The following is a 14,298-nucleotide window of genomic DNA, read 5'->3' on the forward strand; positions in this document are numbered from 1 at the left end:
TTCCGAGCGCTCTGGTGAGGAACGGGATGGGAACCCAGGACTAACGAGCCTATTTAGTTGTTTATTTGGGTTTTTCCTGCCAGAAGCGGCCCGGTAAGGGTGGAGTGTTGCGGAACAGAGAATTATTGGGGTCTCGTCCTTGGATTTTTGTGTGAAAGGACACAGGCAAAGAAAGGGAAACGGTTGCTGTAAAAGGGTCGAAATGTTGACAAGGGCTCAATCTGCGTTGTCGTCCGTTAATGGGGAAACGAGTTCGACGCGAACAATGGGTACAGAAAATAATGCTACAGTAACAAACAGGCCAAGGATTCTTCCAGACGACCTTAGAGTACAGTTACCGACTTTTAATGGGGAAACAAAAGGGATGGAAGTTTATAGCTTTTTGGATGAACTGGATGCATACAGGGATCTTTTGGGCATAAATGAAGAGGAATTATTGCTGTATCACCTTTCGTTAGCGTTAAAAGGAGAGGCGAAGGAATTCTTTCATTTTGCAAGCCCGTTTGAAGGATATGTGCAATTCAGGGATTTGTTGCTCAAGAATTTTCATGGGTTGGATCACGAACGGGAATTAGAGCGATTCTTGGATTCTCGCTTTCAGCTAAAGAGCGAGTCATTGGCAGTCTATATTCGCAAGATAGATAGATGGTTCGAGAGGGCAAAATCCACCGCTACAGTCGAAGAGAAGGTTAATTTTATTCGGCGTAAATGTAACCCTGTGTATCGTGAGAGATTAAGATGTGAGAATTTCAACAGCATGAAAGAGCTTCACGCGTACGCTTTGAATCTGCAGGGAGAGATGTTGGAAAACGCTACATTTCCTCAGTATGAGACAGAACAGGAAATCATTAACTTTGCCTTGAGAGGCGCCACACCTCCTCAGTCCGAGGGACTGGTGGCCGTTAGAGGGGCGAGTAGCGCCGCGGGAGAGGATCTATTACGTATTCTCGACCCTGGGAAATATTCTAGGTTAGGGAAGGAACCCCCTGCTGTTTCGAGGGAGACAAAAGCCACTGACCACCCAAGAATGTCTGGCAAAGAATGCAAGTGTTACGTTTGTCAATCAACTGCACATCTGGCAAGTTTTCACAAAGCTGCAAGGAAAGATAATGTTTCAGAGTCGAGAACGTAATGGACAAGGCGTGACAGTGAGACGCGCCTGTAATTCAACAAAAGTAAAGATGTCAAATAGTAAAATTCAGGAACCTTTCGTTTTTGGAGAAATAAATGGAATTCAGATCCCTATGTATATGGATACCGGGGCTAATATATCCTGCATGAGTTTGTCTTTATTTCAGAAATTGGAAAGAAAGGGGGCGAAATTACGTCATAGCAAACTGAATGTGCAGTTAGCTGAGGGGAAAACAACCACTGTGGGACATGTCTTTTTTAATGTTACTTTCTATGGTCAACGGGTCCGAGAGAAATTCTTTGTTTTGGAGAATCCCCAGCATGACCTGATCGCCGGTAGAAGTTTTATGGCCAGGGCGAAGATTTTAATTGCACCCGCGTTGAACGGTTGGGCTTTTCTGAGTGAAAGGGACGATATTATTCCTTTTGATACAATTGGGAAGAAAGAGAAGAAAACTAGTAACCTCCTGTCTTCCACTGTCATTCACGTAGAAGAGAACCGCGACAAAGAAGTGTTGCAAACCCCCGGAACCGAAAAAGTCAGGAAAAAGAAAAGGTTATCGGCGAGGAAAGAAAAAGAAGATCATATTCCGATTAGCGACCTGAAGGGTGAAGGTTATCTCCGTTTTGAACGTCCGGATGGTGGGTATAAATATCACCACGAATTCGAGAAGGATGTGAATGAGAAATTCAGTAAGTTCCAGGAACAAAGGAAGAGAAAGAAGCCTACTTGCCTGGGAAGAGAGGACTTTGGTTCGAGTCCCGGTACTTCGGCTGTGCAGGGTGCAGAACGAGAGAAAGTAACCTTAGTTGACATTGAGGAAGATGTGATGTCACTTGCTACTTCGGATGATGAGGGACGGAACAACGAAGATGAAGAATTGTATTGCTCTGTTTTCTTCAAGCATCTTTTGAGAGACAACCCTGACACCGCTTCTGTTGAACTCCTTGGTGATGTAACACCTGAGCCTCGTGGCGAAATCAACAGTTGCGCTCAATCAGCAATAGAACCTAATGCAAAGAAGTTGGAAGTAAATGAAATAACAACCGGCAATATAAACTTGGAAGATAAGCTATTATGGGCAAGAGAGCAACAGAAGGACCCATATTTGTCTTTGCGTGCCTTAAGGGAGAGGAAGTTCAATTGGATGAGAAATTGAACAGGAAAGTTTTCGATTTTCATCTGAGCACTTCTTACCTGGATGAAGATGGGATTCTCTACAGAAACATAGAAGAAGGGAAGGGCATGTTTTCCGTGTTTGGACAGCAGCAAAAGATTTGGACACCGGATTCGTTGAAACCGGAAGTGCTGCGAATATCCCATGACGAAGTTCACGCCGCACATCCAGGTGCAGCTAAGACACTGTTCAAGATTTTGGAACAGTTTACGTGGAAAAATGTTTACTCTGATGTTAGAGATTACTGCAGATCATGCCTCACCTGTTTGAGATACAATCCAGATTCTTGTAAAAAGATGGGATTCATGAGAAGTCGCAATCAGCCACGCCCAGGAGTGAAATTGTATGGCGATTTGTTTGGACCATTTCCGACCAGTTCTAAGGGGCGTTATCGCTACGTATTTCTCATTGAAGATTCTTTTACGAGACACATATTCATGGAACCCATGACAACAGTGACAGGCAGGACTATTTCCAATGCATTACTGAAATATTGTCATCTTTACGGTTTTCCATTGATGTTTACCAGTGACAATCGAGGTGTGTTTCGTAGCCGCCTGTTTCGCCAAGTACTGAAAACTATCAACTGCAAACCCGTGTACATTAATCCATACCGCCCACAAGCAGATCTTGCAGAAGCAGCAATTGAGACAGCAAAGAGAGCGATAGCCAAGTGTTGCACAGAACACAGCAGGTGGTCAGAAAACTTGGATTCGATCGCATTAGCAGTGAACAACCAGGTGAAAAGATGCCCGAAGGGTGACATACGGTTTCTGGTGGAAACGAAAGGCGCCGGGAAGAACGGTCAGCTGACCCAGAGACACCCCATGGCGTTTCGGGGGAAACAGCTGGGTAGACCATAAGAAACCAGTCTTTTCTCCTTTTTCCGCATCCCTTACAAAATAGTTCTTTAAAGGGACAGTTCTAATTGAAATCTCGATTAGTTAAAAGTTTCTTTTTATTCGGAGGCACATATTTACTCGCGAGTGCTTGCACTTTCTGTAGTAATTAAACAGAGAAGTGGCGCGAATCCACGTGCTGGATATTACTCCTACCCTAGGAGTAGATGGGAAGAGGTTCGATCCCAGAACCTCAAAAGAAGGAAGCCGCCTCGAAGAGGACGTCCTTGCCATGGATGTCAAACAGCCCACACCTGGAAATGGACTTCACGACGATGAATTAGGATGTCACCGGTTCCAGAGATCACAGGATGCAGTGAGGAACATTTGGAGAGACTTATTCCTGAAAGTGTAAAGTCAGTGAAGTGAAGTGAAGTGGACGGTGTTAGTGTTTTTCTTTCTTTCAGGCAAACCTCACCAGGACATTGGACTCACAAACTTACCTGGGGTAAGCCTTTTTTTTTTCGGTGAGGGGAGTATAATACTGTTACAAACAGTATTTGTTTTTTTGTTTCTTTTTTGTGATTGTGTATGATTCTGTATGCTTGGGTTTCTTCCATGGTTCTGTGTAGCTTATAAGAGCCAATAAGGTTTGAACTTTCAGCCCTCCCCCATGCGACGCGGGAGGAAGTATAAATATGGCCTGTGGCAGAGGACAGAGAGAGTGTGTTTTTGAACTGGATAGCAGAAGGAAGAGCGATCTTCGGGCTCCAGTGGCCTCCCTTGAGAAAAAGCATCCCGAGGCAGTTCTGCCGATGCTCAGCTTTCCACTTGGCAGTTCTGCCGTGGGGCTCACGTTAGAGGAATGTAAATAATGTAACTTAGAGAATTATTGGAAGAATCCGAGCCTTGTTTTGTTAAATTGTAAATAAATGTTTAAAGCCCATTTCTGCGAGTTTTCAGCAATCACCCTGCAACATTAATTCAGTAAGTTCTTGCCTGTGATTGATTCTTTGGTTCCGAGCGCTCTGGTGAGGACTAACGAGCCTATTTAGTTGTTTATTTGGGTTTTTCCTGCCAGAAGCGGCCCGGTAAGGGTGGAGTGTTGCGGAACAGAGAATTATTGACTTCAGGGGGTAAATCCGGGAAGTAGAGGGACGATTGAGCTTGCACACTTGTATTCTTTCTCATACAGCAACTGCTCGGTGAACCAGTGCATTGTCGTCAAATAAAAACTTCCAGTGACAGTTTGTTTCTCAGGGACAAACTCCTTGTGAATAATTCCCTTGCAAGTATTGAATTGTCTTCACTTTTGACTTTTAAAGATGACTTGTTTGCCTTTTGGTGATGCTCGTGACTTCCATTCAGCGATCATTGTGGGATCATAGGGAAAATGCCAAGTTTCATCTCCACTACAATCAAATTGAAGACATTTTTATTTCTAAGAGCAGTGTTAATGATGTCTTCGGCATACTGAACACACCCGTTTGCCTAAATCTTCCACTAAGGATTTGATGAATCACCTCCCTGTTAACACCAAACTCATCATTCTCACAGTCACGATGTTCTTGTATTTGTTCCCTCACTTACGCAATGAGTTCCTTATTACAAATAGGCCTGGCTTCATCTTCAAACGTTTCCACACCACTTTTGAATTGTGCTTACCACGTGTGAATATCTATGCATGAGGTAAACAATAATCCCCATACACTTATCTCATCAATTACACAGTCTCGGCTGCAGCTTTCCAAAGTCTAAAACAATTTAATGCTCTATAGTGCTACTGTGACCACGTTCTCTCACTACCTGCACATCATATCACTGTATTTCCTGTAATGCTCAGCATGGGGCATTGTGGTGTAACAAGATTACAGATGAAGATTGGGAATAAGGAGGGCATGTGTGTAGGGCTGTGTATTTTCTGAATACCCTAAGTACAATGTTCAATGTAAAAGTAAGCTATTCTTACCCCTTTGGTTTTTCTGTTACAGGAGTCCATGCCGGTGGGTGTGGTGAATGTTCTATAAGGCTCAGACCTGCGCTTATATTCCAGGAACACCATGCTGATATATTTTTGGATAAATTCAGAGAGGTGCTACGTGAGATTAAGTAAGATAGCACAATGTAGTTTCCCAATCATGACAAGTATGTTGAAAAATTTCCAAAATGGTGGGTAGAGGAAATTCCTGTATGCATAAAAAATCTGTAAAACTGCATGGATTATAAAGAAAAAAAAGGCATAGTCCTCTTGCTAAGAATGTGGTAGCTTACTGTCACATGTAGTGAAAACAAATATATATATTTTATTTTCAAATAGGCAAATGTTGAATGTAAAGTGTATGTTGCTACAAAAGTGATACTTGTATGTTTCCTGATGAATTTTACGAATGATGATAAGATTGAAGCTGGTGCAGAAAATGTATTATTTTTATAGTAATATTGTGCGTATATATTTCACATATCCAAGGTATAAGTATGCATAAATATATATATTTGAAGAATGAAATGGCATATAACATAGTTTGTTCTTTATTTGCATTGATCATGTAACAATAGAAGCGTGCAACCTCAGAAAAGTGTTTCCTCAAAATTTCTGCTGTAATGGTAATAATACTACATGCTTCTTTCCCTTGGACCCAAATACAACTGTTTATAAAAGTTTCCATGTTCATAAGAAATCTGTGATACCATTTTTTTTTTTCTTTTGGTGAAGCAATAGCATTGTAGGGTCTAGTCATGTTAAATGTACAAATGAAATAGTTCTAGATATTAATGGAAGATGCAGTATTTTAACAATGTTTCATGTTGTAGTTTAATTTTTGTGCATTTTATGCCAATGGTTGTTTTTACTGAGCATTGTGCATTTATGTAAGTTTGAGAAAGCACATTTGGCCAAAAAAAAAAAGGCTCAAATAATGGTAAAAATAATTGTGCGAATTTACAAACTTGTAAAAAGTAAATTGTTTTCTATGTCGGGGTGACCTGATAAATATGTCTCATGAAGTACACAAAATGTTAAAACATTGAATAATTCCATGACAATTATTGTGCCAAATAGCATTTTCTCTAAAAACTATATTTTTAAAAACATTGAAAACTATAACGGATATGCATTTCTGTGTTTGAGTAATCTTTTACTTGTCAGATGCCCAAGTTTCAATATTGAAATGACTCTTAAAGAATATTTTTGAAAGTACTGTATTTGCTGGCATATAAGATGCATCCCCCTTATTGTACACATTATTTTTGAGGGGAAAGCTTTCTCACTGAATATTAAAATTAATTTACAGTATTTCAAATGTAAAGTAATGTGTATGTAGGTGTACTTTCAAAGAATAACTTACCTAATCTAACTATGAAAGGATATATTTTAATCATCACACACCGTAAGGAAATCGTCTAACTCAGAACAGAGGAAAAGTTCCAGAAATGAAAGGAATCAGAAACTGAGTATTGGCACATGTTTTTCAGACCTACTTTTAAAGAAAAATGTGCATCTTATATGTTGGCAAATACGGTAATTTTGGGTCAAGCTCCTGTGCTTTATACAGTGCAATTGAAGAGTCATGCAACCTGACATGTAATAATAACAATAATAATAACCCAGTTAATGGGGTGATGCATAGTCAGCAGGACAAACCCCAAGTCATTGTTGTAGGTTTTCTGTAACCGAGTTATGCTGTTCATTCGTAGCTCCCCAATTTCCTCACGATGATGGGGGGCCACAGGTCCCATAAACAGGCCAAAACCTCGGGAGAAAAGTTTTTACACTTCCACCAGGAGACTCGAACCTGCATGCTGGAGCCCAAAGCATAATGCCTTGACCGCACGGCCCCGGTGCGGGACAGAGTTGAATGTAATGGTACATAAATTGCTTGGTTGTGTAGTTTCACAAGATTCGCAACCACTTGTAGGGTTTGAACTGGTAAATTCTGAATTGCCACTTAAAAATATCCCTGCAGGTATAGTCCTTGTTGGGCTGCAATAAACCAGTTCACGAAAATGGACGAGCAATCATTTTTCTTTGATTTATAGGGAAGCTTTGGAGTGGAATATGTCTGTTCGAATTGTGCGAATTTACAAACTTGTAAAAAGTAAATTGTTCTCTACGTCGAATGAATTTTTTGTAACATTGGGGAGTTTTCAGACCAAAGTAATAAGCAACACTTGCCACTTGGAAATAAAGGCACTTTCACACTGGGGTGATGTAAAACACTGTACATGCCTCTTGCGTGTGACTTGGACTGGGCTGTTCTGAATGGTGTACATCGTGTTATCCGGTTTATTGGTCGTATATGCACAATGAATGTTTTTTGCAGACTGAAGGGGGAAGTGTGTATTCCAGTGGCTGAAGTTTGTGGTCATGTCACTTGTCAATTTAGTCTCAATGCTCTTTTAAAAGAATGAACGAAAATAACTGGCCTCATCAACCTGGTGAAAGTAGTTATTGTACGGACTTAAAAGAATGCTCTAGGTGAAAACGTCAGTTGCAGTCAGGGACGGATTAAGGTGGGTGCTATTGATGCTGCAGCATGAGGTCCGTTCCTGAAATAGGCCCAGATGAAAACAGTCGAGAATTTTCCGAAAGCTGTTATATTAACCTGAAAATAAATCTTAGAATGAAATTTGGAGCCCCAATTTCGGAAGTCTAGACACAGCATTACTTATTATACAATTACTATTATTCTTTGTGCTGTGACGTAACTATATTGTCGTTGTGTTTAAGTTAATGCTATCAATTTTACGTTAAACAGTTTACTTAGTAATTTAGCTGTGATTTTCGCCACTTTATTATTGTTTGGTAAGTGTGACGTAGTAAATTTTTCACCTTGAAAAATAACAGATGTACAGAAAAAATCGACGGTATTTCATTGTTTCAGTATCAGGCCCAATTTAGTCTTAATCCGGCCCTGGTTGCAGTGTTCTGTTTATAGAAAGTTTCCATATGGCAACAGTGGAAAGCATGGTTACTGGCAGAAATAAACTACTGCAGGCATCACTCTTAGTGAATGAAGGCAGTGAACCTTCGAAATTAATTGGAAATAACCATTAAATTGTGGAACACAGAAATACAAAATTTCACGTTAAGTACAGTAAAACCTCATTAATCCAGACTAATTGGGGGGGATAAGTTGACTGGTTTAACGAAAGTTCAGATTAACTTAAATAACCTAAAAGAACAGTAGAAAGTGTATTAAAACTCAGTTTATAGCAACAAAACACCTTTATTATGGTGTATTTAAAGGGTGTAGGCCTAAATACACTATGCAGTATACTACAAAGTCTGGGGGAAACAGAATTTCATCAGTGGTTGACTGTCTTTTCTTTGGGAAGTTCTCTTGACTTCTAGCCTCATTTAAAACCTTACATTCTGCTCTTCCCCCCCCCCCCCCCCTTTGCCTGTCCAGATTAAGCGAAGTCCAGCTTATCGGGGTCCGGATTAACGAGGTTTTACTGTAATTACAAGAACAGTTAAGGCACACACAGCTTGAGTATGTTGCTTTGCATTGCTCTCTGCTAAAATTGCGATGCATTTTCCAAACTAGTGCAGTTCGAAGCCATCATCTACATGCATTGTCTCCAAGTAGCAGAAGATTTTCACTGAACGAACTTCACCACACAAAAATCAATTTAACGAATGCCATAACGAGCTTTACATATTTCACGCTAGCAATTTTGTAATAGCCAATAGTGGCAACTCGTTTAACATGTTAAACTCACGCCACTTTCGGAATGTGCCCTAAGATGTAATAGCACCACTGACTAATACCTACTGCAGCTCATGCAGACTGTGCTTGTTTAACACATGCTGTGTAATGAATAATCACAATCCAGCAGCAGTGTTGCCACCTGTTGAGAAAAATATGCAGGTTGCATGACTTTTCCATTGTATTTTGTAAAGAGAAACTCCTGTTTACAATTTGTTGTTCTTTTGCACTAGAAGCGTACAATCTATTATTATTTTATCTCGTGCACTATTAAAACTATGTTTGTTTTACAAATATAATGTTAATATTATACTTGCGATTGTTCTGTTATAAGCAATTGTAATGATAATCAGGGTAAGTTATATCAGGTTAGAAAGTGTTATTTTTACATGTTCGCACCTTCTGAATTTGCTGTTCTCCTCAAGGTAATGTAAGATAATGGACAGATACATACAGTGGAACCCAAATTTTACATTTTCCCGCATTATACATTCAATCTTGATGGTCCCAACATAGCAAAATGTTATAAAACTTGCTTAATTTTAAATTTTCCCGCATTTTAAGTTTTTCCAGCTTGGTCCCCTGAAAAACGTAAAATCGAGGTTCCACTGCATACTTGTGTCTGAAAGAACAATTGGCCTTTGTAAGTCTGTCTTCCATAATCGTCGTCTTCCAGTGCTGAATGTTCAGCAGCAACATTGCTTTTTGTAATGAACCACATATCTGAAATGTGTCATGGAGAGTTACATGATGCTTTTCTTTCGAAATGACAACAGTATTATCCTCTATATACACACATGATGTTTACAAGGATATGAAGATTTCTTTTCGTGAACTTTGCTGTGAGTAATAACTGCCTACTATAATTTAACCATTTATGAATGTGATTTGGCGATAAGTGTTCTGTAGCAGTTTTAAGAATATTAGCCTGTTCACTTGCCTGTCAAATCAATGGCCTACACTATACAGACACTTATTTTGTTGACTCTGAGATGACAGCTCTTGCCTAGAAGATTGATCCTGTTGATCTTCTGTAAGGTTGGCTTTCGTTTGCATCGATGCACTAAGTCTTACCACTGAGGGATCTTTCAGATTGAAGCAACATGTCTAGACACAAGCGACACATGCTGCTTTCAAGCGAACCCTCGGTAATCAATGAAACCTCTCGCAAACTGAATTGACGCAAGCTGCACGTTGTTGCTTGCATGTCGCTCTGGCTGGGCCAATGTCTCGATACCGTGCAATGTGTTGCCTTGATCTGTTGTTCACACGCGCACTGCGAATGTTTTTGCTATAGTCGGAAGGAGTTGCTACGCTTGCCACGTCAGTGTAAAGCTCCCTAAAATTGTTCCTTTAATGAAAATCGCAGAAAACCTATTCTTACATAAACAAAACCAGTCCAGATGTGGTACATAATAATAATAATCCGTCGCGCAACAGCCCATGAAGGGCCTAGGCGTACCTACCGACTGCCGGTCTCCCTGCCACGCTTTCCTTCGTCACCTCTAAGCGTGGAGATCTTCAACCAGTATTGGAATAGCCGGGGGATCGGCCCGACATATCCCCAGCCTTTATAGTAGGTCTCCGTGACCGGATTACGCTTACTCATTCGGAGCTCCCCAATTTCCTCACGATGGTGGGTTGCCACCGGCCCTATACGTAGGCTGAATAAATTCAGACACATGAAGGGCAAAATTTATGCACTGAAGTTAAAAAATATCAAGACTATAACAATACATTCATTAAAAAAATGACCAAAATAAATGAGTATATCCTTTGACAGTTTTTGCTTGTTAGATGAAAACGCTCCCATTTTGCTCCGTATTCTAATATCAATTGCAGTAAAGTGTGTTATTTTTAAGCAGCTAAAATAGATTTGAACTTTGGTAGCTCTTTGTTGCAGTGCTTTGTTTACTTGATTCTTATTCAACTTTATGGGAATTATTTGTAATTATATTGTTTACAGATGGGGGCAATAAATTGTGTTTAATATATGGTTTATCCCCCGGAAATGTATATGCATGAATCTTGTTACAATTTTATGTTATATGTGTACTAAATTGTATGTTATGAAAACAATATGCATGTTGTTTAATTTTTAGTGCCATACTGGGACAATAAAAAAAAGTATCAGTAAGGATTTCAAGGAATTTATTTTTGAAGATGCCATTTCTTTATTGTGTTGCATATGGTTCCTTGTACGAATGGATCGATATGAAAATGTTGCAAGTATAAAATTTACTGGTAGCAAAATTTTACCAATCTGATATAAAATGGCATATGTTCCTTGAAGAACACGAATGGTTCATTAACAGTTTTAGTGCATGTAACATGTGACTGCAATGGGTTAAGGAGATACATGAACCATGCAAGGCTAGATATTTCCTTTCTATATTGAACAAAATTTCAGATTTTTATCTTTAGTACGACGTTTTTGATCAAATAAAGAAATTGTGTTATCAAATTATATGTTTTAGGGTCAAGGATTTCAAAAAAATTATATGCAAGAGACCATGGGTGTACAAGATATGCAGAATATTTTATTTTCCGGTACATACCAAATTCATCACAAAAGAAACACGTATGCTACAGTCATGGACACTTCTGGGTTGTATAAAATTTCATTGCCTTTCAATGGAATCGTTGCAACGCAACCCAGAAGTGTCCATGACATACCGAAAGAAAACCCTGCTTGGTGCCAGGTCGTAATGCGATTCCTATTGTATATGATATTTACAAACGAAACACAAGACGAGACAACCTTAATGAGAATTATGCAATATTGAAGGAATATGAAAAATAACCAACAAATTTTTGAATTCCTTGACACAAAAAACAATATGCAATGCAAGATAAAGTAACGTGAAAAATTGAGAGATACGAGGAAAGAAGACAACATACAAGAGAATAGGCAAGAATAGAGTTACAATATTAGAGACATGGGGAAAGGAGGAAACTGAAATCAGAGTGAGATGAGGATATAGAAACAAGATGCAAAGGAAAGTCTAGAAGATACAAGGAGCGATATGCAATAGAATTCGAGATGCGTGTGGGGGGAGAAAGAGAGACGCAGACGACAGATTGATAATGCGAGAAAAGTTGTTTCTGTCTTTATCTCCTCTTCCCTACTTCTATTGACTGGATCCATTGTAATTACGAAGAGCATTTGGAAAATGCACTTCCTTGCTTTCATTAATACATTACTGAACGAACAATTTAGATTCACGAAATATTTGCAATTTTATATGAGATTGGTATTCTATTGGTTATCAGCAAATTCTATACTGATACTTTATTAGTAACCATAAAAAAGTTATTATCTGTACATCCCTATTTTTATTAATGTAATACTCAGTGTTACATCTTGGGTTTGGTTTTCGAAAATAAAGAGGGGACAAAAAATAAATTAATGAATTTGCAACCCAAACACACACTACTTATTGCAACAGGAATAGAATATTAGACTTCTCTATATAATATCTTCATTTTAGTATGACAAATCTTACAGAAATATTGTGGCATAACCCCACCAAGAAACAAGTTACAAGTGACAAGAAGAGTTTGATAGTTAAAAACACTCTAGCTGTTCCAATCTGCTATACAATTTTCACAGCAATTAGTGAGCTTAAACCAATCCAAAAAAATGAAGAGTTCTTTTCCTGGACACACTGTATGAAATATAAAGCACAGCTCTGAAAAAACATGCCCATCGTTCTTTACACAATGGAACGGTATGAAAAATCACACACTGCATTGTAACAATAAGATTCCTTTTGACTAGCATAAAAAAATGGAACATTACAACAGATTTTCTTGTTAGTACTAAATGTTCAACTTTACAAGCAACAGATAACTATTCCAACATTTTAAGCCATTTTCTCCACAGATACGTAACTCACATAGAATACTATTTATCTATACAAGAAAAAACAGTTTTAATCCCACAATAATTAAACATTATAAAAAAAACACACACTCAGATTTTTCTTCTAACAAAGCGGCAGATGCAAATCCAAGTACGCAAAAAACAGGGTATTTTTTTAATCAGATTAATAAAAAACAAAGCAAAACCTTGACTGAGTTAAATTTTTTTCCAGACAATGTCCATCATTCTGACAAAATCAAAACACTGAACGTAAGCTCACACTCGTTCTATACCGAATTCCATGCACCTTGGTTTTTCACCAGAAACAGTTCTATTGAATTGACACTTGCTTAATTTGTCTATATTTTCTTTAAATAATTAAAATAATAATAATTGTGGTCAATATGACCCAAGGTTTATTCACAGATTATCTTCTCCCTGCAAAGACAATCAAACAAAGCTACGTTTGATTTACAGGAATTAACGCCACAAAAAACGCAAGTGCAAAAGTCTTGCGGCTGTCTACCATTACGCAATGTAGTGGAGCTCTGGGCAGAGCAGGATGTCAAAAATATTGCCACTTCCCAAGAATTGCATCCTTAATTGAATCTATGTACTGAGCAGGAACCCAATATATCCAATATCTTGATGCTTCTGTTGGTCCTAGCTGGATGCCCTGAAAATATAAAAACAGAATAATTGTTATGGCGTCTCAGAAGTTTGGAACTAAAAATTGTCAAAAAAAAATCTTTATTTGTTTTTAAGAAGAAACAAAGTTATTTTAGATATTAAAATACAGGGTGACCGGAATGGGACTGACAGCTTTAAACAGTTATAACTTCTTTTGCAAACCGAGCTTTTTTTTAACAATGGACTGCACAGGAAGTATACATTTGCGAGTTTCGTTTTGCAATTGTTCATACTTGTACAACTAGCGGTGTCGGCGCTGGTATCACTGAAACCAAAATGGCGTTGGTATGCGAAAGAGCAGTGGCTGCGGTGGCTCAGACGGTAATGTGTCTGACTACCATGCTAAAAGTCCCAGGTTCGATCCCCGGCCGGTTCAAATCCGGTAACTTTTCTAACGTTGGAAGCGGCCCCGGTGCACACCCAGTGTCGAATGACATGGATACCTGGGGGGTAAAGGCAGTCAGGGGCATGATGCTGATCGCATCACCCCCACTCACGACTGGATCAAGAAAGTGTGGGCGTTACCCCCACACCCCCTATACGCCTTCATGGCATGATGCTAAGCACAGGGGAGCACTTCACCTTTTTTTTTTACGCGAAGAGCACAACGCGTGTGGTAGTATGCAGAGGCAAACAGTGTTGTGCAAGTGGAACGAAACTTTCACCTTCTTTACCAGAAGGATCCTCCATCACGTAACACCATGAAGGCGTGGAAGGAACAATTTTTATCTACAGGGAGTGTGATGAAACCTCACAGTGGTCGTAAACCGCAAGTGTCAGACGAGCATGTGGAGTCGATAAAGAGATTGTTTCACACGAAGTCCACGTAAGTCAAGCAGGCAGCTGGGAATTCCCAAGTCAACTTTGGGGTTATGTGAAAGACATTG

General features: G+C 39.2%; 2 protein-coding genes across 3 annotated transcripts in view; one reads left to right on the forward strand and one right to left on the reverse strand.

The window, feature by feature from the left end:
- Window positions 1-11,002, forward strand: part of Gabat (4-aminobutyrate aminotransferase) — a 78,721-nt gene extending 67,719 nt beyond the window's left edge. Inside the window, exon 10 of the mRNA XM_083136786.1 lies at window positions 5,140-11,002. Coding sequence (XP_082992912.1) covers window positions 5,140-5,261 — 122 coding nt within the window. The 3' untranslated portion in view covers window positions 5,262-11,002. The remainder of the gene's footprint in view (window positions 1-5,139) is intronic.
- A 297-nt stretch (window positions 11,003-11,299) lies between these two features.
- The window catches only part of LOC145999657 (ubiquitin domain-containing protein UBFD1-like), a 47,850-nt gene continuing 44,851 nt past the window's right edge, over window positions 11,300-14,298 (reverse strand). Inside the window, exon 6 of one of the 2 annotated variants that reach the window (XM_083136787.1) lies at window positions 11,300-13,397. In XM_083136787.1, coding sequence (XP_082992913.1) covers window positions 13,287-13,397 — 111 coding nt within the window. In that variant the 3' untranslated portion in view covers window positions 11,300-13,286. The remainder of the gene's footprint in view (window positions 13,398-14,298) is intronic. The other variant, XM_083136788.1, reaches the window with a different exon arrangement.

This window comes from Lepisma saccharinum, chromosome 15 (assembly GCF_977018435.1).
Source record: "Lepisma saccharinum chromosome 15, izLepSacc3.1, whole genome shotgun sequence".
In the NCBI taxonomy this organism is placed as follows: Eukaryota; Metazoa; Arthropoda; class Insecta; order Zygentoma; family Lepismatidae; genus Lepisma; species Lepisma saccharinum.